The sequence below is a fragment of the Primulina tabacum genome, chromosome 1, assembly GCF_025594145.1.
Source record: "Primulina tabacum isolate GXHZ01 chromosome 1, ASM2559414v2, whole genome shotgun sequence".
Lineage (NCBI taxonomy): Eukaryota > Viridiplantae > Streptophyta > Magnoliopsida > Lamiales > Gesneriaceae > Primulina > Primulina tabacum.
Genome location: NC_134550.1, coordinates 51,310,171 through 51,336,752, shown reverse-complemented (window position 1 = coordinate 51,336,752; position 26,582 = coordinate 51,310,171). Strand labels below are relative to the sequence as shown.

Genomic DNA, 26,582 nt, shown 5'->3' with positions numbered 1-26,582 from the left:
ATAAGTATCATATGAAAGACATAAAACCATTATGATATCAAGCCACTTCACGTAAATCCAGCCATTATTGGATATTGAATTTGAAATTGAAGCCAAAAAAAAAAAATACTTGAACAAAACAAGTTATTTCAAATCATTAGTTCAATTTTGAGCCAAATGCATACAATGAATTTGATATTTGGAATTGAAATCAAATCCACACAAAATTTTCAATTCAAATACAACTTAAATAGCTTTCCAATCTAATCTCGAAGTTACTCGATAATTTCCACAAACACAAATACCGTTTTCAATAAGCCAAAAAATTCTTTCACAAAATCCTAGATGATGTCGGAGTAAAGGATCGTTAACAATGATGTTCTGATGCGTTATATATTCTTATCAAGACAACTAGCATCATTTGATCATGATGTCATGTCAATCGCTAGAAACATGTGAAATGTATGTTTAATTCAATAATGAAGGTTTTGTAAGAGACTTGGGCAGGTTACCACGAGATAAAAAATCTTATTTCTAAAGAGATTTTGTCTAGAACTCCTCTATGTATAAAGTTCAATATTGAAATAATTTCGTAGATTTTCTCGACTTTGTCCATGACAACAAACAATTCGAAACACATCCACCATTTCTAGAATATTTTCGATTCAAATAGAAATGATTCGAAGCAGACTATTCATACGAAAAGGGTTATTATCCATTGATAATTTGTGAAGAGTTTAATCATAAATAATTTCTTAATCAGTCCATCAAATAAGAAGAAGATTCACTACACCGTAAATTGTTACCCTACCATAACATGATGTGCTTCCAATCCCAATAAAAAAGTAACACATCCATAGTATTTGACATCCGAAAACCGGTTAAAAAAATTCGACCCCAGATTATGAAGATCGTATGGATAAAATTGAGTGTATATGTTTAGATCTTACCAAAAAAATAACAAACTACTATATACATTCGATACTCGAGAGTAGTACTAACTGAATTATATTTTCACTTTCTTAAAATTTATTGTTACAAAGAACCAACTATAAAAGACCCTTTTGAACCAGTAGTGGTGCAAGTTTCAAAGTAATAAGCATCATGCACTCTTACTTCCTGGCTCATCGAGTCGGTGCAGTTAACTATGGCTTCAATTTAAGACAAAAGCCACGCCATCATCTGCTTATGTTTCTCGACACCGTTTACGTTGTCAATATCCGAAAGCCAGTGCGACAATATGTTTTCATCTTCTCCCCACGATATCGATCCCTCCCATTCAACATCCCGGCCACTATTTATCCCCACACGATCAAAATCACATGGTTCCCTTTTTGGGGTTTCCTTCTTCATCTCCAATTTCTCTCTGTCATCATTATCCTCCACCAATGTTTCATCTGCTGGATCCGACGTACCGATCATCATCAAACTGTCCTCATGTTTCGTGATATCGTCCTTCATCTCGCATGAAATCTGACCACTATCCATTGATCCTGTGGATTTCTCGTTATTAATGTCCGTGCTGGCTCCGCTATACATATCCGTCTCGTCGTGAGTATTAATCGACGGCCAGGTTTCCATGGCTTCTTCTGTATTGGTAGCACTCTCCTGATTATGAGATGGTGTGATATCATTACCATCAGATATAGTTTTTCGGATATTCTTGAGGGATGCTCGCTTCCGTGGCAGCTTCCCGGGTGGCGGGGGAGCCACCTGAGTATTGGGCTGTGGGGAAGTTCTGTGTATTTTTCTGCTTAAACGAGAGTTCCAGTAATTCTTGATCTCATTATCGGTCCTGCCCGGCAACTGACCCGCTATCAAACACCACCTAAAGGTCAACCCATTCGTTAAATAAGTAGTTGCTAGCAATTAACGTAAATAAAGTCGAAAGCCAACTTTAAATTAAATTTAACATAATTATACGTGCTTGTTATATAAATAAAAAGAACACAAAAGGGAGAGTTAATTATTTTTTATACACAAAATATGTGTATTTCTCCAAAGACAAAAAATTACGTGAGACGGTCTCACGGATCGTATTTTGTGAGACGGATCTCTTATTTAGGTCATACATGAAAAAATATTATTTTTCATGCAAAAAATATTACTTTTATTATGAATATCGGTAGGGTTGACACGTCTCACAGATAAAGAATCGTGAGACTGTCTCACAAGAGACCTACTGATCTTCACCAAGATAATATATTCAATTATTTTGTAGTTTTTTCGACTGATTTTATTATCATATCATTTCAATATCAAGAATCTATTTTACATATATCCATGAATTCTTCCTATATCAAATTGCTAGATAAATTTATATTCAAAATATATTATGTACTTTTAAAAAATATAACATTAGTAAGAAATAAAGACTGGCCTATTGCCCAGTGATGCATGGAGATTGATGATTATATCTTCTTCCTCGGATGAAAAATTGCCTCGCTTCAGGTCGGATCTCAAGTAATTTATCCACCGCAGTCTGCAACTCTTCCCGCATCTAAGTAAACCTTATAAATTATATATTTAGCATACAGAAAGTCAATCAAATTAATATATGTAACTGATCATAAATAATTTAATCAAATCAGTGTGTGTGTGTGTGTATGTATATATATATATACCCGCATTCTTGGGCAATGATCTCCAGGAGCCTTCTCCATTATGATGAATATAGTTTCTAAGTATTTCATCTTCTTCTGCGGTCCATCTTCCTCTTCTCAGACCTAATTTCTCGCAGCATGGAGTTCTTCCCATATTTATTTTTATTTTTATTTTTTCGCAAATGCGAAAACACAAAAACTAGACTCAATGTAAGTCCAAATGTGCATATTTATGGAGGTAGCTCCATTAATTCTCTACAACTTGCTTTGCCCCACCTAGCTGCAAATGCAGCCTCCTTTCATTAATTGATTGATTAATTAATTAATTTAAACTGTGGATGTTTGATAATTAGCCTTCTATACGGAATATTTCACACTACCTCATGGGGTACTGCCCCATGAGAAGATCAAAGGCCCAAATTTAACCACATATATGCGGGGTCCACCAATTCATATGCGGGGTCTATCAAATTTTTTAAAATCAACGGCCCAGATCTTGTGGGACACTGCCCCCATAGGTAGCATCGACAGAACCTGGAGCGACGAATCACGAAAACAACAAAGTATTTCGATAAGAAACATAATTAAGTTAAATTATTTTTCTTTAAATTGTAACTAGTTTTGGTGTACAAGGGATCTACAGCATATTTTACGGTGTATTTTGCATGCATAATATAAATAATAAGAAATTTGACCGTTTGCAAATTATTCATATGTTGGTGTTTAATATGTTATCACGTGTGTGTGCACTGATTCGATAGATCATTTAGCAGTTTCGGTACCATATTAAGTTTACTGAAGGAGCATAGAGGATCATATTAAGTTTTCCAAGCTAACATGATAAGTTTGAGATGAGAATACCAGACTGCAAGTCAAGAACATGGACAAATGAATCTTCATCAATCAGGCCAAGTACAACAAGAAACTGCTTCAGAAGTTTGGCATGGAAAACTGTCTAGTTGCCTCTACCCCAATGAGATCAACCAAGCAATACAAAGATGAAGAGGTAACACAAGTTGAGGTAGCTATGTATTGATGCTTAATTAGGTTATTGTTGTACTTAATTGCTAGCCGGACAAACATCATGCTTATTGTCTACTGTGCGCTGGATTTCATGGAAATTGTTGGGTGTAATAGTTGTCCCTGCTTGGTAGAACGATCGAACCGTGGTGCTTGAGCTGCTGTGCGGTTTAAAAAATTTGAGTTGCACCATTACCACTAGCTATAGCTTTTGGTAAAGCGGTAAGCAATCGGTCCTACAATTGATATCAGATCCAAGGTCACGGGTTCGATTCTCATTGATTGCAAGGATTGCAATTATTGGGAGGGAGATTGTTGGATGCAATAATCGTCCTTGCTTGGTAGAGCGATCGAACCGTGGTGCTTGAGCTGCTGTGCGGTTTAAAAGATTTGAGTTGCACCATTACCACCAGCTATAGCTTTTGGTAAAGCGGTAAGCACTCGGTCCTACAATTGATATCAGAGCCAAGGTCACGGGTTTGATTCTCATTGATTGCAAGGAGTGCAATTATTGGGAGGGAGATTGTTGGATGCAATAATTGTCCTTGCTTGGTAGAGCGATCGAACCGTGGTGCTTGAGCTGCTGTGCGGTTTAAAAGATTTGAGTTGCACCATTACCACCAGCTATAGCTTTTGGTAAAGCGGTAAGCACTCGGTCCTACAATTGGTATCAGAGCCAAGGTCACGGGTTCGATTCCCATTGATTGCAAGGAGTGCAATTATTGGGAGGGAGATTGTTGGGTGCAATAATTGTCCCTGCTTGGTAGAGCGATCGAACCGTGGTGCTTGAGCTGCTGTTCAGTTTAAAAGATTTGAGTTGCACCATTACCACCAGCTATAGTTTTTGGTAAAGCGGTAAGCACTCGGTCCTACAGAAATCCTAAGTAATCTCATTGCATAACAGTTAAACGCATTCTTAAATATCTTAAAGACTTTTTAAATGTGGGTCTTTGGTCTCCCAAAAACTAAAGTTTTAACCTAGTTGGATATTCAAATGCATACTATTCTGGCAAAAAGATTGACAGAAAAAGTACAAGTGCATCATGTCAATTTATTGCAGATAGACTGATATTTTGATTTAGTAAAAAGCAAACCTCGATTGCCACATAAACTGTTGAGGCTGTGTACCTGGATGTTGGTAGTTGTTGTGCCAGTTGTTTTGGATTCAACAACTCCTCAGAGATTATGGTATCAAGTCCTTTGATTAATCTCCAATCTTTTGTGACAATATTAGTATCAATGCTATCATTTTCAAATCAGTGTTATATTCTCGGATCAAGCGTATTGATATAAGACATAATTTACATGAGACCATGTAACAAAGAAAGATATCAGGTAGGAGTGTATCTCAACAAACTAGCAGATAACAGATATCTTTACCAAGCCACCAGACGCTAAGTTTTCCTACTTTCTTAATATTCTTGATTTAATTGATTTATCTTAATGTATAAATTTATAGAGACCCCAGTCAAGTTGGCAAGACTTTGTGTCAAGTAGGGATGGCAATGGGCTGGGGCGGGGGCGGGTTTGCCATCCCCATCCCCGAATTCCATCCCCACCCACATACCCGCCCCAATCTCCGTTTTTTCGGGTTCGAGGAATCCCCAAATCCGAAACTTCGGGGATCAACTTCCCATCCTCGTTTCAAAAATATTAATATGACAAGACGATGACGAATTCGGAGATTTTCTCAAACCAAAACTTATTATTATCTATTATTATTAGAGATAATATTAATATTAATATCAATATAAGTATTCATAATAATAAGATTATTAATATTTTAAAAATAATAATATTATTATATTATTAATATTAATAATACTATTAATTTATTAGTGATATTATTTTCGTTGTGGATTCGGGGATTTCGGAGATGGGGATAGTAATCCCATACCGACCCCGAATTACATCGGGAATTTTTTTAAATCCTCGAATCCGAAAAAATCGGGGATCCCCATCCTCGTTTCGGGCTTTCTCCGCGGGGCCTTAAACCCGTGGGAAAAGTTGTCATCCCTAATGTCAAGCTGGTAAGACTAATAATAAAGCTAGAAATCCATTGTGTTACGTCGGTAAAATATAATATCAAGCCCGTAAAATAGTCAGTCAAGTTGGTATACAAGTCTAGCTGAATCAGCTAGAGTTTGTGGAAACTTCATCTTATCCAATATGTTTTGACTGAGCACATCAACTAATGGACAGTAATCAGTTATGAACGGTCAAATGGTGTTCAAAATTTGGAAATTTTTCAAAAAAAATATTTAATCATTGGATATTTATTTAAATCCATAAATTACCACCGTTTACAATTAATTAAATTCATTGTACGTTGATAAAGTTGAACCGCAAAAAATCTTTCCAAAATGTTGAATTTCAAATTTATCGGCAAGCTTGCAGACACGTAGATTGAAATGCTTGTCCCACTAAACCATATATATACTCGAAAATTGTATCAAATCATTTTCTTTGCTCATTCAAATATTTTCATTGTTATCCTTCCTTTTGAAGTTCTCATTTTTTTCTTTTGCAGAAAAATCTTTTGAGTTTTCCATTGTAGAATAGTCTTTCGAGTTTTTCAACTCTTTCAATCAACTACAATGTCAAGCTACATTACAAACTTTTTACTGTTGATTTCGAATCAGTGTTAATCATGGAGGACGTGTCCATGACGACCATGTTCAAAATTCTTGAGGCATCTGGTCTCAAGAAATTCTTGGGATGTGACACTCATTTATGTGATGATACGTTCAATGTGTTCTTTGCCACTGCCAGAGGCGAAGCCACGGAATTTTCATTTTCTCAAAAGGAATTTGCTGAAACTTTCGACCTACCATTTGTGAGTATATACACCTGGAACAATATCCTCGAAGGCATAAATTCACTATGGAGAAATCAGTTCTCACTGTCTAAAGGTCATCTTACCTGTACTTTCCAGAATAGATAACACAATCTGGAGTTTCGGCTGTTGACATACATCATCGACAAGACTCTTCTAGCCAAAGTAGGATCATTTGATACCATAAAAGTTGAGTAATTCAAAGTTAAGGCCGTTATTGCCTACCAGATCAACGTCATCTAGTCAAATATATTGTGTGGTATGCATGTTGCTATGGTAAAGGATACTAACCAGTTCAGAGGCTTCTCTATTCAAATTTGCAATTTGTTGGAGCAGCACAACGTTGAGATTCTTGACGTAAATACCAACATCCAAAGAAATTTTTTACTGCATCCTTTGTTGAGGATTTCAAGAAAAATATTATGCCAACAGGTGTTGAGTCGTTGGCAATAAAGTTTGAGAAAAGCGAGGAACACGTTGCTCCTAGACAAACCCAGCATGCCAAGACACCTGCTGGTTATGTATTTCGATTTTCATTCTGATGGGATGGGGAAAAATTCCCTTTCAATCAAGTCTTTGTAGCCCCAAAGAAACCCAAGCCACAGAAGATCCGATTGGTCAAGCATGTCTCTGAGCCCATCCGATCAGCACCCATTCCAGCTATTCCTATCTCCAGTGTGATGAGTAAAGTAAGGATTTTTTTTAGCCACACATAACTTGTATTCAATCAGGACTGCCCAAGATTGACCCCAAAGACAAGGGGATGAGCAATATGGTTGAGAAACCAATCCCTCTGTCGATAGGGATAACAATTTTTCCCACGAGTTCGGGGATTACCCATGTCCTTTCTCATTAATATTTTTGAAATATAGATGGGGCAGGGATGAAGATTTGATCCCCGCGGAGATGGAATTCATAGAAGGGGATGAGGATGGAGATGTCAAACTCTTACCCGTCCCGTCTCATCCCATTGTCATCCCTATCTGTTGAGTGTTCAGACTGCCATTAACCTCGTCGTCCAGCAAGTGGATGATATGTCGAAGAGGAGGTTGATGTGTTTTGATAATTGGGAATATTAAATGTCAGTTATCCACTTTTCAACAATTTTAAAGGAACAAAAGTTTTAGACTGTATCCAAGCTAGAGTCAGACATTCTGTGGTGGCCAGACACCGAAGTGAATCCTGAAGCTTTTTTAATAAAGATTTTGTAGGACTGCAATTAAGGGAGAGTCTGTGTTGAGGGCTCTAACCATGAAAAAGTAATTTTAACAATTTGAGCAGGTAGAATACGCGCGGAAAAGTGTGCTCGAATCCTTGATCATAGAGAGTGCTTGAGAGCTTAGATAAATAGTGTATACTGTTGCATCTCGGTTTTCTACGTGCACAAACGCAGCGGAAGATTTAAAATTTTTTATTTTATTTTGAAAAACAAAATAATATTTGGACACTCGTATGGTTTTCATAATCAAACATACATAGGATGTCAGAAAAATTATTCCTTTGGTGAATTAATTCACTTGGCTCCAACTACTCCGATATAAGCGGACGTAGCTCTTGTTGTAAATCCCTACGAACGTTCTTCGATCTCCTTCTTTAATCTTCGAATCAGGTCCACGACCATATTACTTGTTCCTCTTCTAATTTGCACTAGAAAATTAGAAGATGTTTTACATAGAACACGCAAAATTTGACTCAATCATCTAAGCCAAATTTTTCTTGCTTTTGAAAGAATTTTCGAGAGGTTTTTGGAATTAGGAATAGCCGAAAGTTTTGAGGCAAGAACCTTTTTTTTTTTTATGTCTCGAATGAATCTCTTTTTAATTAGAAGAAATATTCTAGTTATTTCTTTAATCCATCATTTACATAATTAATCTAATTAATTAAGTAAACTATAGATTCTAAAATCCATGCCAAAAGCTTTCGGACGATGCTTGTCCAATTAAGAATAATAATATCCTTATTTTAATACTAATCTTTCTTTACTTAATTAATCCAATTAATTAAGTTAATTAAAGATTCTTAATTCATATCCAAACATGGTGACTCTCGAAAATGGCACACAACTAATCATCCAATATTATTTTCTTTGTGTGCAAGTTTTAAATTATGGTATCATGAATATTTTCATATTACATAAATCAATACCATATTTAATAAAAACTTAATGGGCTATATTTTAATTCATTAAAATATAATTTAATTATTAAAGCTCATTTGAACTTTAATAAATTAGCATGATGTGCTTATACTCTTACAAGCCCATGATACATGCTTCCATTACATTAATCTCATCATAATCCCGATCGACGATCCAACATCATCGACGTGACAATTTCAACTTATTGTTATTATGAAGCACACTTTAATTTCGAGATCACTAAAGGCCAAATAAGACAAGTGCACTCCCTTTGACTATTTTATCAGTCATACTCTCAAAAATTTCTATAAGCTTTTATAAACCTTGTTTATAAGCTTATCGATTGATCATATCAAACTTATTTCTTATAAATTCAACTCATTGAATTTATTATCTCAACGTTTTCTATAAATTCAACTCCTTGAATTTATTATCTCAACGGGAACAAGTAAACCAGTGCTTGTGTGACCCTCAATGGTTCAGGGATACAGCTAGCCGTGGGTTCACAACTCTTTGTGATTCATGACATAATCTTTTATTCGGGCTTACCCTAGTTAACCCCATTCTTTTCATCAACTCCTTGATCAAGAATGTCAGAAATCATTTCTGATTGCACCCATCGGATCATGGTAAGAGCGTCTAGTAGCATCGCCCCATGATCCCCTAGGTATCACTGATAGTGCCTGCAAGAACCAGTTGATTATGATTAACGTACAGTACTGTCCCTTCATCTCATATATCCCGATCGAATCTGCAACCATTGGTTCATCGAGGGTTGCATATTAATTCGATAACTATGTGATAACTATAATAGTGGCATCGCGTGTACTGTTTGGAGAACTCCTTCTCCAATGTACATCTCGTACTCTGGCCAGAGATTCCATGCACTATTATTTCATCAGATCACATAGGATATCCACACTCGTAGGTGAGCGGTGAATCCCCGACTACAATGCACTGGCTCCTATATGTGTCGCAACTGTACCCAACCTTGCCACCTGATGACTCTCCTGGAGCCGGTAAACGAGTCAAAGCACAGCCCTAGCATATAGAGCCTCAGTGTTGTCCCGGGTCGTAAGGACTAATGATGTACAATCATAACCACGGACTTATCCTCTCGATTAATGATAACCACTTGGAAAGTCCGAGAGAGGGTTGTTCGGTATAATCATCAAATGACTACCCATCTGCATGTTTGGACATCTCTATGCCCTTACCAAGAAACACAGTATACAACATCACAGATGCTAGTCTCGAGCTCAAGCGGCCTTTATCCCTGTTTTAGGCGGCTGAATCGACTAGGAACGAATTTAGAATATGCAGTGTTTACAAATGAGTTTCAACATCGAATTACGATTCATTTGTATTAAAGCATAATCAAGGACTTTATCTATGCTGTTTGCATGGGTATACAGATAAAGTATAACAAGACCATAAAATGTTAAATTATATTAAAATAAAGATTGTTTATTTCACTTGAGTCAATAAATTCTCTAGTCAACCGTTGGCTTGTAGGGCATCTACTCTTACATATACTTCTGTAAGTTCCATAAGCTACAAATTAATGGGATCACTCTCTCTTTATAGTTGAACTCTTTCCAACATTAAAAATCTTGTAATGCTCAAATTTTACTTTTGTGATGAGAAGAACAACGTGTCTCATTTCTTCTTTCTCTTTCTAATATGCCACAATTAATGCACATGGACATTTTTCCAAATGTGGCAAGTAAAGGTTCTATAAAAAATGATCACAAGAGATAAAGACTCCAGTGAATCTTTGCCTGATTTTAAGACATTTGTTTAATCTTCTGATTTCCTCAAATAATGTGCATGTTGGTCGAAAGATCAACTGAAATGTCTAGATGGTAGGTAGGATTTGTCTTGGAGTACGAGAACACCAGCCAGAGACCTCATACAACTAGAGATCACTAAGCCAGTCCAATTTGAGTCTTCAGACAACTTCATATTGTCCAACTCGATATTGTTTGTTATCATCAAAAATTTACGAACTACAATTAAAGTCTTAACATAATGCGATTAAAAGTTTGGAGTTGATGTTTTTGATTTAGTAGATCATTTAGTAGTTTTGGATTCATAAACAAGGTCTGGTTTCTTCTCTCAGCAATAACATTTTGTTGTGGTGACCTATCAGCGAATAACTAATGATAAATATAAATTTCAATAAGACTCCATATCAGACCTAGAATGGTTCAAAACTTGAGATTTGTTAGTTCAAAGTGAGGAAATGTCCTTTTGGATATGGAGAAAATTTATATTCACTTGGCTTTAAGTTTAACAAGTTGAGCTTGTAGAATACGTGCGAAAAATAAGTAGCACATAAAAATTTATGGAAGTTCAAAGGTTAAATCCTTCTAAGTCCCTCATCTTTATTTAGGAATAAATTTACTAGAACACTTTGGTTTTACAACGACTTGTAACCACTTCAGTTTTGGACTTATTGATAAGCCCAAATCTTATAGAGATTTTAGATATTTAACTTTATCATATTTGTGCTTATCTGTAATTATTATCCGTAATTATGTGCTTATCTGAATTAATTATATTGTGTATTTGAATAAAAGATGAAAAATGTTTAATTTGAGAGATAAGATGATTTTACAAAATTTCAAAAGAAACAAAATATCAAAAATATTTTATTCCTTGATAATATTGAAGTTTTGGAAAAAATCTATGTAGATCTTGACAAAAATAAAATCTCACATTTGAAAATAAAATCTACAATTTTATCTACATTTGTTATCTAGAAATGTGCTTAAAAGATTGGAAGGATGAGGCTCATTGAGGAGAATAAAAGGAGACGTGAAGGCATAATAGAAAGGGGGTGCACAAATTAAAAGAGAAAAAAAAAATCCAATGCAGAAGAGAAGAGGGGAAAGAAGGGAGGCAGAAGAGAGGAGAGAGGAGAGAAGAAAGAGGCGTGAAACGGAGGAAGAGAAAAACAGAGCAGACGAGCAGAAGGGAAAGAAAAGAAGACGAAAGTGCAGGAAAGAAGGAGAAAGTGAACAGTAGAGAAGGGGAAAAGAGGAAGGAAGCGCAGAACAAAAAGCTACATTGAAACAGTAATAGTGAAGAAGTGCAGAAGGGAGGAAGACAGAAGGTAAAAGCTGAAAGAATTCCTCAACACACACCAAAAATCACTGAGAATTACTCTTATTACTTCTTTATTTTGTTTTCTTCTATTAAATTAAATATGAAGTTTTCACTTTTGTCTTGAATTCATGGAATAATTTTCTTTAGGCTAAGACCACGATATGACCAAATAATACTTTATTTGATATTTGTTTTATTTTCAATATAATATTTTTCTTGATTTTAATTATTGATTGACGATGGTTTAATATTTCTTGTTAATAGCCTGATCAACTATTTACATGTTTGTTGATTAATCACGAATCGAAAGATGAATGGTTAAATATAGCGACAAAGACGTCATCAACACATGGCTAAACTGACTAGAAATAATGTTCGGTTACAGTATGCGGTTTTAGGTGAAAACTGAAATTTCACGAAGATTTAATGCATTTAGCTCTAATTAAATTCAATTAAAAATAATTGGACTGTTAGATTTAGATATGTTTATTAACTCGAGGAATCGTTTAATAAATAAATTTGAGGATTTCACCGTGATTGTCAAGAATTAATAATTAATTGAATTTTAACACGTGTCAACATAGTAGAGTTTTGTACCGATGTGTGTCTTAGTTATTTATTTGAATTTGAATCTCTCCTTGATATTTGAATCCCTCGTTTTTAATTGCAATTATTTTATTTAATAGTTTAGATTAATAATCCATATATCATCTTTTATTTATGTTGTCAAGCTTAAGTTAACTGATGTAAATTCTAGTAATTAAATATGTCTATGTGGATCGATACTTCGACTCATCATCCATTTACTATAACTTGGTCTAGTCCGCTTGCTAGATTTATTCCCAACTGAAATCGTCGGTCACTTATCAAATGCATAAAAATCATAGTAAAAACTCCGTAAAAAATCAAACTCTAGTTGTATAAATCCTTATAACACAACACTCTAAAATATGGCTTGTCAAAAGCAGCTTGAGTAGTTAAGTAGTACTGAAAAATCTTTGTTCATTTGATTGAGATTTATGTGAGTGCTAAGTGAGTAACTTGAAGATTGACAGATAAATAAACTCGAGTTCTCGCTAATAGAGAGCGCTTGAGAGCTTAGATAAATCATGTATGCTTTTGTAAGTTCCGTAAGCTTACAATTAGGATACATTGAATATAATCCCTTTGTGCAATCTCAAAAATAGATAATAACCCCCGTGAAAAAATACATACTTAACCCCCCTACGTTTTTCGAAAAGAAATTTAAAATTCCGACAATATGTAATTTACAATTTATGTGAATTTTCATTAAAATCATACTAAAAATTGTTTTACAATTAAAATATTTTTTTTTTTGCAATATGACACTACAAAATAAAAAAAAAATCACTGCAACTTGACTAAATAAATAAAATAGCAAAAACGTGATTTATGTTCCTTTTTACTAATTATATTTTGAATTATATGTAGAAAATATGTTGAAAATAATTTCGTATGCAAAAAAGTGGGTTAGTGTTGGATACAATAATTGTCTCTGCTTGGTAGAGCGATTTAATCGTGGTACTTGAGTTGCTGTGCGGTTTAAAAGATTTGAGTTGCACCATTACCACCAGCTATAGCTTTTGGTAAAGCAGTAAGCACTCGTTCCTACAATTGATATCAGAGCCAAGGTCACGAGTTCGATTTCTATTGATTACAAGGAGTGCAATTATTGGGACGGAGATTGTTGGGTGCAATAATTGTCCCTACTTGGTAGAGCGATCGAACCGTGGTGCTTGAGTTGCTGTGCGATTTAAAGATTTGAGTTGCATCATTACCACCAACTATAGCTTTTGGTAAAGAGGTAAGCACTCGGTCCTATAGTTAGAATCATATTAATATTTTTATAATGGTTCTAAGAGCATTTATTTTAAAATATAGGGGGGTCTTTTATCTTTCACAAGAGGTTATTAGTTTTTTTAGGATTTTACAAGAGGTTGTATACAAGTTACCCCTCTAAAATAATTTGTTTTCTCAATCCCGACTTAGACCAGTATAATAAATCAATAAAATAATAATTTTTGCAAGACTTTTTGTTTAACTACAGCTCCAATATTTATAAATTAATCATTCTCTAAAAATAAAAAAAATAATTAGGACAATTTTGTAAAATATGACTATATTGTTGGTTTTTATTAAATTTAATATTGTTTTTGTTTTTGTTTATAAATGAATATTATTTATTTATTCGTAAAAAACAATGAACCGTTGGGATCGAGAAAAAGTTTAGAGAGGGGTGAACGAATTCTTTCAAATTTTTGCCTTTTAAAATCTGTTTTCAATCTTTTTGAGGCGGTTGGAAATTCTTCTCAAACTGTTAGAAATGTGAATCACTGTTAAGTGCGGAAAACGGTTCACAGTTTCCAATGATAGCTCAAAATCGTTGGCAGGTTTATCAACAAAATATAGCTAGAAAAGTAAGTGCTTGCGAGAAATAAAAAACACAAGGTTTTTTATGGATGTTCGGAGATTGAATACTCCTACGTCACCCCTTCTTTATCTTTAGGAAGTATTCCACTAAAATACTTTGGCTTTACAAAACTCTTTGCAACATCCCACTCCAATCAGGAGTTATCACATGTCTGTTTTGGAACTCTTAGTGATCACTTTACACTTCTGGATTTTAAGAACACTTAGTTCACCAGACACCACGACTTAATCAAATAACCAAAAGGTTACTAACGTAAATAAACAATTTGATGTAGGTAGCACGAAAATGATCCTTGAATGATCGAGTATCTTTCTGTTTTGAGCATGCTGAATGAGCGATGAAGTATATAGACTTTGATAGCGCTCGAAATCTGTGGAATATGCAAGCTTTAAAATTTTCATTTCAATTAGTTGAATAGTTTTTCGTGTTGTTGATATGATATGTTGCATACCACCTTCTCTGTTAATATAGATGTTCTTTTCAACGGTTGGTATGAGTAATGTTAACCTGCAACAGAGGTAAGATGTGTCACTATCAGCTCCAGCCGCATTAAATGTTCTTCAAGTGAGCATTTAATGTTCCTTTTGCTAGTGAGGCCTTGAATCCCGTTGCTTGATTAGTTGCTTCGGAGTTACCGTTTGTAGCATCTGTTTTTACCCACAGATTCTTGTAAGGTGTAAATGATCTTTCTGTGAAGGCCCTCGAACTACTTTCTTGAAAATTTGCGGAAAATTAAAAATTTTCTTTTTAAAAGAACTTAAATGGCCTCATTCATAAAATCACTGGTGAATCAAGTTCAATATTTCAAAATATTGCAGCGGAAGAAAATCAAAGTTTTGCCAACAACAACGATTTAAAAATATCCAACAACTGATAAAAATTGTTTGCGAAGAAAATAACAACTGCTGCTCTGAGGTCCTCGGGTGCCACTACTGCCGACCCAAGCTGGCTCACTGGTCCCCGCCCTCGGCCCTGGCCTCATCAGCACCTACAACAATCAAGTCTAGTGAGCCTAAAGACTCAGCATGCATATATCGCTGGTAACGAGTAAAAATCTGAATTAAAATATGCATGAGTTAACATATCCTGTCCTGAGGCATACTGAAAAATAATCTGTACTGAGCAATTATAATACGTGCATAACTGAACTGGAAATCACTGTAAAAATATTTGCTCCTTGGAGCCTGTACTGAAATAACTGATAAAATTTTCTGTTGAGATTATGTTTTACGCCTGTGGCCACTGCACTAAGCTGAACTGATCGGTAACTGGCTACCGGGGAGGCTGAAACTGAACTGAGCTGGCCGGTCACTGGCGACCGGGTGGTACCATACTGAACTGATCGGTCACTGGCGACCGTATAAAATAACACTCCCACATAGTGAATGAACCACAAGCCATATCGCATAAATCTCAAAAATAATCATTTTCTATTTAATGCACGTAAAATAATTAACTGGCATAATGAAAATTCCTGTAATTTTACCAACTGGATTGGATTGGATCGTTCCCAGGCTCGCTGCAACCTAACTGTGCCATGAAAAATATGCAATAGCTTAAACATGACCAACTAAGCAATTTACGTTCAAAAGATGCGACTATGACGCCTAATGACTTCGCATTTAATCATGACTCCGAGCCAACCTGAACCGACACTGAACCGACGTATAGTCATGATTAAAATACGCTGAAAATCATAAAATAATGTTCCTAAAATGGTAGGGTCGAAATCTAGGTGGAATGGAGGCCAAAACACGAAACGCTCTTTCGAGAGTCAATTTGGCACATTGCACCGTAAATTCTCGTACGACCTCAAAAATGATCCAAATGACGAACGGTCGAAAACATGACCTTCCCAACTCAATGAGGCACTGTCCAGTCCAAGGCCATGGGCTAAAAGCCAACCAAGAACTCAAACGACGCTTCTGAACAGCAGCATACTTGCTGTCAAAGAAATACAGCAGCTGCGCACTACAAGACTTGCATTGGTTTCGAGACTATCGGCCATTAGGGGCGTGAACCACCGACCAGAGACTCTTACCAACATCCCAAGGAATGATTTGAACCATGGCTAAGGGCCATAGGCCAACCAAGATCCACACCAAGCCACAAAAGAAACGAACCATATGCTGAAAAATGGAAGGGCCGAATGGGGAAAGGGGCTGTTCTTGTTGATTATTTAAAAACCGATGAGCCATGGACCAAGCCACCAAAAGGGCGACTTAGTCACGTCTTAGACATGCTAGGGAAGTGATCCAACCATGGCTAAAGGCCCTTGGGGCAGCCAAGATCAGATCCTTCCTCCTTGACATCCAAACTGAATTTCGAATCACATTTCTGCACTTATGGGGAACTTGCTGTCATTCTGAATTTCCAGCAAGCATGGGGCTGGTTTGAATGGACCAACATGGTCCTAATGCATCCTAATACATGTATAAGCCGCCTTGGGAGCCTGGAGTCGATCCAATACCTGAAACCATCAAAACTCAGAAAAACGTGAAGCTTGTCAAGGGAAGTCGAAAATTCTGCATGTGTGTTCCAAAATATTTTGACATGTATCTCGGTTTTTGCTTGCTAAAACATGATCATGTACTGAAAAATAAATGATAATATGACTTGATTGAGGTTTGAAAGAAATCTAGACATGCCTGGTTTCGTTTCGAAAGAAAACGAAAAGAAGAGACGAGACGGCGCGGAGGAGACGGAGTGGCTTGCTTCTCTACCTTTCTTGGCTCTCGATTTTTCTCCCTTTCTCCCTAGCTGCTATCCACGTTTTTTCTACTGAAAAGGGGTCTTATTTTCGGTGGAGGTGGAGGGGGGAGTGATGGTTATGAAGGTGAGGAGAAGGGTGCACAAAAATAGGATCATATCAAGACCAAGTCCACTCCCCTTTTGAATTTGAATTTTGAATTGATATCAAATGAGTTGGTGGATGCTTCTAGGAGGTGGTGGCCGAAATTTAGCTTGATTCTAGACTAGGATATGTCCATTTATTTAATTAAATTGTGCTCCCAAAAATCCTAGAATTATCCTACTAATTACATGCAAAGAATTGGTCAAAGTTGGTGAGTTGGAAAATGAATCTTCTAGCACTAAGGGTGGCCGAAAAATGCATGATAAAATAAAGGGAAATGTTGATTATCTAGTCAACTAATAATCCTTGAAAGCCTTACTAATCCTTTAAATAATTTAGTGAGCTAACCCCTTAATTTAATAACTTAAATGAGTTCATTTCTTAATCACCTCAAATAATTAAATTAAATCTTCAAACCTTCCTTTCTAACTTAAATGAACTTAGTTACTAGCTAAATTAACTTCTGGAAATATTTCTCAAATCTTAAATTCTATCTCAAAACTCCAACTCCGGTCCGGCCTCACTGAAAATACTGAAATGCTAAAAATCAATCTACTGAACTGAAATAATGAAATAATTAACTTCAAACAAATGCATTTAAAATAATCATGCAATGAAGTCAATTAAATTTAAAAATCTAGAATTATGCATGGCTTATACGTCTATTGATTTACGGGTTCTACAATCCTTCCCCCCTTAAATAAATTTCGTCCTCGAAATTAGAACTCACCGAATAACTCAGGGTATCGACTTCTCATCTCCGGCTCAAACTCCCACGTAGCTTCCTCCTCTGAATGGTTGAGCCATTTGACTTTGACTCGCTTAACCAACTTGTTCCGAAGTTTCTTCTCCTGTCTGTCTAGGATCTGCATGGGTCTCTCCTCATAAGATAAGTTCGGAGTAAGCTGCAACGGCTCGAAATTCAGCACATGCGAAGGATTTGCCATATACTTCCTCAGCATGGAGACGTGAAAGACATTGTGTACTCCGGCCAGATTTGGCGGAAGAGCCACACGATACGCTAGCGTCCCAACTCTGTCGAGGATCTCAAACGGTCCAATGAATCTCGGACTGAGCTTCCCTTTCTTGCCAAATCTCATGACACCCTTCATAGGTGCCACTTTCACGAAGACATGATCGCCCACTGCAAACTCTAAGTCTCTCCTCCGCTGATCGGCATAACTCTTCTGTCGGCTCTGAGCAGTCCTCATCCTATCACGGATCTTGACTACTACATCTGCTGCCTGCTGAACAATCTCTGGACCCAACTCTGCTCTCTCTCCTACTTCATCCCAATGAACAGGAGATCTACACTTGCGGCCATACAGTGCTTCATACGGAGCCATACCTATAGACGATTGGAAACTGTTGTTATAGGTGAACTCTACCAATGGTAAGTTCGACTCCCAACTCCCAGAGAAATCAATGACGCAAGCACGGAGAAGATCCTCTAAGATCTGAATAACTCGCTCCGACTGTCCATCTGTCTGCGGATGGAAAGCTGTGCTAAACAGCAACTTCGTACCCAAAGTCAAATGCAAACTCTTCCAAAACGAGGAAGTGAATCTGGGATCTCTGTCGGATACGATAGAAACTGGAATACCATGGAGTCGGACTATCTCTCGGATATACAGCTCTGCATACTGAACCATGGTGAAAGTCGTCTTAATAGGCAAGAAGTGCGCTGATTTGGTGAGACGATCTACAATCACCCAGATAGCATTCGATCCTCTGGCTGACCTCGGCAATCCGGTCACAAAGTCCATGGTAATGTTCTCCCACTTCCACTCGGGAATAGGAAGAGGCTTGAGCAAACCTGCTGGTCTCTGATGCTCGGCCTTCACTAACTGGCAAGTCAGGCACTCGGATACAAAACGCCTGATGTCCTTCTTCATTCCTGGCCACCAATACAATAGCTGCAGATCTTTGTACATCTTCGTACTCCCAGGGTGAATAGAGTACGGGGACGTATGGGCCTCTGATAAGATGTCTGCTCGGATAGAATCACTGCTAGGAACCCATATCCTATCTCGGTATCTCACAATACCGTCGCTGACTGAATACAAAACACTGCCCTTAGCTTCATCTCTCTTCTTCCACTGTGCCAACTGCTCATCTGTTGCCTGACCGCTGCGAATACGGTCAATAAGAGAGGACTGGATAGTCAAGGTAGATAAACGAGGAACTCTACCTCGAGGGTAAGTCTCAAGATCAAACCTCTGCATCTCGATCTGAAGAGGTTTCTGAATCGTCAAATGAGCCATCACTGCGACTTTCCTGCTCAAAGCATCCGCAACTACATTAGCTTTACCCGGGTGGTAGCTAATGTCACAATCGTAGTCTTTCACAAGCTCCAACCAACGCCTCTGACGCATGTTCAGCTCCTTCTACGTAAAGAAATACTTGAGGCTCTTATGGTCGGTAAAGATCTGACACTTCTCTCCATACAGATAGTGCCTCCAAATCTTCAAAGCAAAAACTACGGCCGCTAACTCCAGATCATGGGTGGGGTAGTTCTTCTCGTGGATTTTCAGCTGTCGAGAAGCATACGCTATCACTCTCCCATGCTGCATCAAAACTGCACCTAAACCAAGCTTCGAAGCATCGGTATAAAGGACAAACTCGCCGGATCCTGACGGTACAGCCAAAACGGGTGCTGAGATAAGAGCTTGCTTCAAAGTATCGAAGCTCTTCTGACACTCCTCGCTCCACACAAACTTCACATTTTTCTTTGTCAGTGCTGTGAGTGGAACGGCGATAGAGGAAAATCCTTGGATGAATTTTCTGTAATATCCTGCTAGCCCAAGAAAACTGCGGATCTCTGATGCATTTTGAGGCACAACCCAATCTCTGACTGCTGCAACTTTCGCCGGGTCTACCTCAATGCCACTGCTAGAAACAATGTGGCCCAAGAACGCCACCTTCTCTAACCAGAATTCGCACTTACTGAACTTTGCGAATAGTTTATGTTTCTGCAATGTCTGCAACACTGTGGTCAGATGCCTGCTGTGCTCCTCCCGACTCTTGGAGTAGACGAGAATGTCATCTATGAACACTATCACAAACTGGTCGAGGTACGGCTGAAATACGCGATTCATGAGATCCATGAAGATCGCTGGCGCATTCGTCAGACCGAACGGCATCACTAGGAACTCGTAGTGGCCATAACGAGTCCTGAAAGCTGTCTTCGAGACATCAGCATCTCTCACCCTCAACTGGTGATAACCGGAACGCAGATCTATCTTGGAGAAAATCGAAGCTCCCTGCAACTGGTCAAACAGATCCTCAATCCTCGGCAGTGGGTATTTATTCTTCACTGTAACCCTGTTCAACTCCCGGTAGTCAATGCAAAGCCTCATCGAGCCATCCTTCTTTTTCACGAATAAGACTGGCGCGCCCCATGGAGAAAAGCTCGGGCGAATGAACTCCTTGTCAAGAAGTTCTTGGATCTGCTTCTTAAGCTCTGCCATCTCTGTCGGTGCTAGACGGTACGGTGCTTTGGATATCGGAGTCGTACCTGGCATAAGCTCAATGGAAAACTCCACCTCTCTCTCGGGTGGCATACCAGAGACGTCTTCGGGAAAAACGTCTAAGAAATCTCTAACAATCGGAACATCTGAGGCTGACTGGCTGGGTTCCTCGGGGACAGATAAAAAGGTTGCTAGAAATGCCCGACACCCTCTATGCATGAGCTTCCTAGCCTGAACATAAGGAATAATGCGCGGTAAAGGAAAGTACATGTCCGGCTCAAATAAGAACTGCTCCATTCCAGGCGGTCGGACAAGAACGGATCTCCGCTGGAAGTCTATCAACACTCTGTTCCTCAATAGCCAGTCCATCCCTAGGATGATGTCAAATTCCGGCATCGGTAGCACAATCATATCCGCATAAACAAGATTACCGTGCAGCTCAAGGTCTATATCTCGGATAACATTAGTGGCTGCCATCTCCTCGCCTGACGGCAACACTACTGAAAAGGCTGTATCTAGCCCAATGGTCTGGATCTTGAGAAAGTTTGCAAAGATCTCCGAAATAAACGAGTGAGTGGCCCCTGAATCTATCAAGGCCTTGGTAGCGGAACCAGATATAAAAATTCTCCCTGAAAGAGCGGAGCTCTAAGTTGAATCCCACTACAAGATCTAAACTTATAGACATGCAAAGGTCAAGGTTCCTCTAGCTTAATTTCCCCGAAATAAATCTGAGTAGAGCATGCAATCCTATAACAGTTCTAAGTTCAAAATCTAAATCCCGATTCCCAAAATGCTGAAATTCGAAGAATAACTTAAAGTTTAAAGGTACCTGTCAACAACATAGTCTCCGGGTTGGTTTCCGCGACATGGAGAGCAAAAACTCTGCCTTGGGTAGGCAGATTCCTCTGAGGGCACTGCAGCAACATGTGGTCTGGACTGCCACACTTAAAACACTTTCCTGAGCCAGCCATACATGCTCCAGGATGGCGACGTGAGCACCTGGGACAGACTGGGTGCTCCTGATTCCTCGGGGCTGGGCGTCCCCGCTGCTGCTGCTGGCCTCGGTTCCTGGGCGGTCCATGAAAAGGCCTCTTATTCTGCTGCTGATGCTGATGAGGAGGAGGGTGGTGCGGTGCCTGGACTGGGCGCTTGCCCTGGCGATCCCTCTCGATATCCCGCAGATCCTGCTCTGCGGCTAAGGCCTTGGAGACGGCAATCTCATAAGTAGCAGGGTCAGATACCCTAACATCCCGGCGCAAGATCGGCCGTAAACCCACCAGGAAGTGCATCAGCTTGGCTTTGGCATCATTCGCTATCAGGGGCACAAAGTGACAGCCCCTCTCGAACTTACGGATAAACTCCGTAACCGACATATCCCCCTGTCTCAGGCTCATGAACTCGGTGGTCAGGCTGGTGCGAACCTCCTCAGCAAAATACTTGGAGTAGAAAACCTCCGTAAAGCGGGTCCAAGAAAGTGTAGCCAATGTCAGGGCTACCGAAGCTCCTTCCCACCACAAGCGGGCGTCTCCAGTGAACAAGTAGGTGGCACATCGGACTCGGTCTGCGTCCCCCAGCTCCATAAAATCGAAGATCACCTCGAGGGATTTGATCCATCCCTCGGCAACCATGGGGTCAGATGCCCCAGAGAATTCCTTCGGGCGCATCTTCATGAATCGCTCATACACTGCCTCGGGCCCTGTCGGCCTGGCTGCGGCTGCGGCTACGGCTGCGGCATTGCCCCCCGCAAACTGTGCGAAGAACTGTGCCATCCCAGCTAACATCTGGGCACTCATGTCCGGTGGTGGCGGTGGAGGGGGTGGTAGGTCTCCCTCCGGTCTATGCTCCTCTCTGTCCTCTCGGCGAGGCTCCACCTCTCTGTTGCGCTCTAAAATGCGTCTAGGGGGCATACTGTTCCAACATAACCCATACGTAACTAACATGCATAATTCCATAATTTATTTTAAATGAACTCTGAAATACTGAAAATCTGGAAGCATGCTGACAAAATAATTCATGCTTTAACTGAAATACTAAACAAAATGCTGAACTGAAAAACTTACAGACCAAAGGCGTGGCTTCGTGAGCTTCTCGCGGTCAGTAGTAGTGAAACCCTATACAGAACCACCGCTCTGATACCAACTGTGAAGGCCCTCGAACTACTTTCTTGAAAATTTGCGGAAAATTAAAAATTTTCTTTTTAAAAGAACTTAAATGGCCTCATTCATAAAATCACTGGTGAATCAAGTTCAATATTTCAAAATATTGCAGCGGAAGAAAATCAAAGTTTTGCCAACAACAACGATTTAAAAATATCCAACAACTGATAAAAATTGTTTGCGAAGAAAATAACAACTGCTGCTCTGAGGTCCTCGGGTGCCACTACTGCCGACCCAAGCTGGCTCACTGGTCCCCGCCCTCGGCCCTGGCCTCATCAGCACCTACAACAATCAAGTCTAGTGAGCCTAAAGACTCAGCATGCATATATCGCTGGTAACGAGTAAAAATCTGAATTAAAATATGCATGAGTTAACATATCCTGTCCTGAGGCATACTGAAAAATAATCTGTACTGAGCAATTATAATACGTGCATAACTGAACTGGAAATCACTGTAAAAATATTTGCTCCTTGGAGCCTGTACTGAAATAACTGATAAAATTTTCTGTTGAGATTATGTTTTACGCCTGTGGCCACTGCACTAAGCTGAACTGATCGGTAACTGGCTACCGGGGAGGCTGAAACTGAACTGAGCTGGCCGATCACTGGCGACCGGGTGGTACCATACTGAACTGATCGGTCACTGGCGACCGTATAAAATAACACTCCCACATAGTGAATGAACCACAAGCCATATCGCATAAATCTCAAAAATAATCATTTTCTATTTAATGCACGTAAAATAATTAACTGGCATAATGAAAATTCCTGTAATTTTACCAACTGGATTGGATTGGATCGTTCACAGGCTCGCTGCAACCTAACTGTGCCATGAAAAATATGTAATAGCTTAAACATGACCAACTAAGCAATTTACGTTCAAAAGATGCGACTATGACGCCTAATGACTTCGCATTTAATCATGACTCCGAGCCAACCTGAACCGACACTGAACCGACGTATAGTCATGATTAAAATACGCTGAAAATCATAAAATAATGTTCCTAAAATGGTAGGGTCGAAATCTAGGTGGAATGGAGGCCAAAACACGAAACGCTCTTTCGAGAGTCAATTTGGCACATTGCACCGTAAATTCTCGTACGACCTCAAAAATGATCCAAATGACGAACGGTCAAAAACATGACCTTCCCAACTCAATGAGGCACTGTCCAGTCCAAGGCCATGGGCTAAAAGCCAACCAAGAACTCAAACGACGCTTCTGAACAGCAGCATACTTGCTGTCAAAGAAATACAGCAGCTGCGCACTACAAGACTTGCATTGGTTTCGAGACTATCGGCCATTAGGGGCGTGAACCACCGACCAGAGACTCTTACCAACATCCCAAGGAATGATTTGAACCATGGCTAAGGGCCATAGGCCAACCAAGATCCACACCAAGCCACAAAAGAAACGAACCATATGCTGAAAAATGGAAGGGCCGAATGGGGAAAGGGGCTGTTCTTGTTGATTATTTAAAAACCGATGAGCCATGGACCAAGCCACCAAAAGGGCGACTTAGTCACGTCTTAGACATGCTAGGGAAGTGATCCAACCATGGCTAAAGGCCCTTGGGGCAGCCAAGATCAGATCCTTCCTCCTTGACATCCAAACTGAATTTCGAATCACATTTCTGCACTTATGGGGAACTTGCTGTCATTCTGAATTTCCAGCAAGCATGGGGCTGGTTTGAATGGACCAACATGGTCCTAATGCATCCTAATACATGTATATAAGCCGCCTTGGGAGCCTGGAGTCGATCCAATACCTGAAACCATCAAAACTCAGAAAAACGTGAAGCTTGTCAAGGGAAGTCGAAAATTCTGCATGTGTGTTCCAAAATATTTTGACATGTATCTAGGTTTTTGCTTGCTAAAACATGATCATGTACTGAAAAATAAATGATAATATGACTTGATTGAGGTTTGAAAGAAATCTAGACATGCCTGGTTTCGTTTCGAAAGAAAACGAAAAGAAGAGACGAGACGGCGCGGAGGAGACGGAGTGGCTTGCTTCTCTACCTTTCTTGGCTCTCGATTTTTCTCCCTTTCTCCCTAGCTGCTATCCACGTTTTTTCTACTGAAAAGGGGTCTTATTTTCGGTGGAGGTGGAGGGGGGAGTGATGGTTATGAAGGTGAGGAGAAGGGTGCACAAAAATAGGATCATATCAAGACCAAGTCCACTCCCCTTTTGAATTTGAATTTTGAATTGATATCAAATGAGTTGGTGGATGCTTCTAGGAGGTGGTGGCCGAAATTTAGCTTGATTCTAGACTAGGATATGTCCATTTATTTAATTAAATTGTGCTCCCAAAAATCCTAGAATTATCCTACTAATTACATGCAAAGAATTGGTCAAAGTTGGTGAGTTGGAAAATGAATCTTCTAGCACTAAGGGTGGCCGAAAAATGCATGATAAAATAAAGGGAAATGTTGATTATCTAGTCAACTAATAATCCTTGAAAGCCTTACTAATCCTTTAAATAATTTAGTGAGCTAACCCCTTAATTTAATAACTTAAATGAGTTCATTTCTTAATCACCTCAAATAATTAAATTAAATCTTCAAACCTTCCTTTCTAACTTAAATGAACTTAGTTACTAGCTAAATTAACTTCTGGAAATATTTCTCAAATCTTAAATTCTATCTCAAAACTCCAACTCCGGTCCGGCCTCACTGAAAATACTGAAATGCTAAAAATCAATCTACTGAACTGAAATAATGAAATAATTAACTTCAAACAAATGCATTTAAAATAATCATGCAATGAAGTCAATTAAATTTAAAAATCTAGAATTATGCATGGCTTATACGTCTATTGATTTACGGGTTCTACACTTTCCTTTTCTGGGGTGGTTTTAAATGCAGATCATTCTCGGGACTGATGCAAAAGCTAGTTAACTTTGAATCGGTGCAAATCATTAAATGTGCTGAGCTGGTCAGAGAATGTCTTGAATTAAATGAGCAATAAGTAGCTCTCTTAAAGATGTCTTTGAATCAGCCGGATCTCCTTTTACAATAAACGATTGATCGCTCATTTACTACAAATCGGTTGGGGTTAGACTCTCTATGCTTTAGCCAGTTGAGAAGTAGATTGGTTGTTTGAACTAGGCAGTTGAACTGATACAGTTACACAGACAATGTGCAGCTGTTTCCTGAAACAGTGAATTGATGTTTTTATTTTGTTATTCACCGAAATTCTTGAGTAATAATAATTTCTTAACATGAACTATTTCTTAATTATATTTACAAATATATATTGTTAGATTGTAAACTCTTAATTTTGGTGATAACAAATAATTTCTAAATATTGTAGGATCCAACAGTCATTTTATGTATTTACAGGTTTCTAGCTGGCTTGCAAGAAGTCAAGCCGCTCTGGATTATATCTAGCCGAACTCTCCAACTGCTATAGTGTATGTCTGGATTCTTGAGCTAGATTCACAAAGTCCAAATAAATCCTAACTACCAGCTTGTTATTTTCAGAAGATTTTTTGACCAATCATATAAAAAAACAAGGTTATCAGAAGATCAGTATGTATCTTAATATTCTATTACGTTCTCTAATTTCTATAGTTGTTTTTATTTATGTTGCCTTAGAATAAATAGGGTAGACATTTAATATGTAGGGATAGGGATATGAACAAATCAAGTTAATTCAAATATTATTCTCATTTTTAAATTATTAAAGTTGAATAAAGTATATATATTAAAAAAATTAAGTTTGACAAAATACAATATTTTTAGACGAAATTTAAAAAATTATGTACAAATTTATATCTTTTTTAAAAAAATTACTCATAAGCAAATGCTGTTTTAAAGATAATATTGGCTACTATAATTATTTATGGAAGAGTAATGGAAATTTTGACATTCTATTTATTTAAAATTAATTAATTTATTTCGAACCAACAATTTATAACTCTTTAAAATTTAATTTTAGTAAAATGGATTATTTTTATATCAA

General features: G+C 38.3%; 1 protein-coding gene across 1 annotated transcript; it reads right to left on the bottom strand.

Annotated features, from left to right (window-relative positions):
* Positions 1 to 918: 918 nt before the first annotated feature.
* On the bottom strand, positions 919 to 2,760 carry LOC142519428 (uncharacterized). The gene is made up of 3 exons (XM_075622447.1): positions 2,604 to 2,760; positions 2,360 to 2,489; positions 919 to 1,807 (listed from the first exon to the last, which is right to left on the bottom strand). Exons 1-3 carry the CDS (start codon positions 2,734 to 2,736, stop codon positions 1,138 to 1,140), a joined length of 933 nt encoding a protein of 310 aa, XP_075478562.1. The 5' UTR covers positions 2,737 to 2,760; the 3' UTR covers positions 919 to 1,137.
* Between the last annotated feature and the right edge of the window lie 23,822 nt (positions 2,761 to 26,582).

Bases quoted from the DNA above. Each gene is read 5' to 3' on its own strand.
- LOC142519428 (XM_075622447.1), bottom strand. From the start codon at position 2,736: ATGGGAAGAACTCCATGCTGCGAGAAATTAGGTCTGAGAAGAGGAAGA. The intron at 2,490-2,603 runs GTATATATATAT...ATAATTTATAAG, and splicing joins ATCATTGCCCAAGAATGCGG to GTTTACTTAGATGCGGGAAG. The intron at 1,808-2,359 runs GCCAGTCTTTAT...GTTGACCTTTAG, and splicing joins CATGCATCACTGGGCAATAG to GTGGTGTTTGATAGCGGGTC.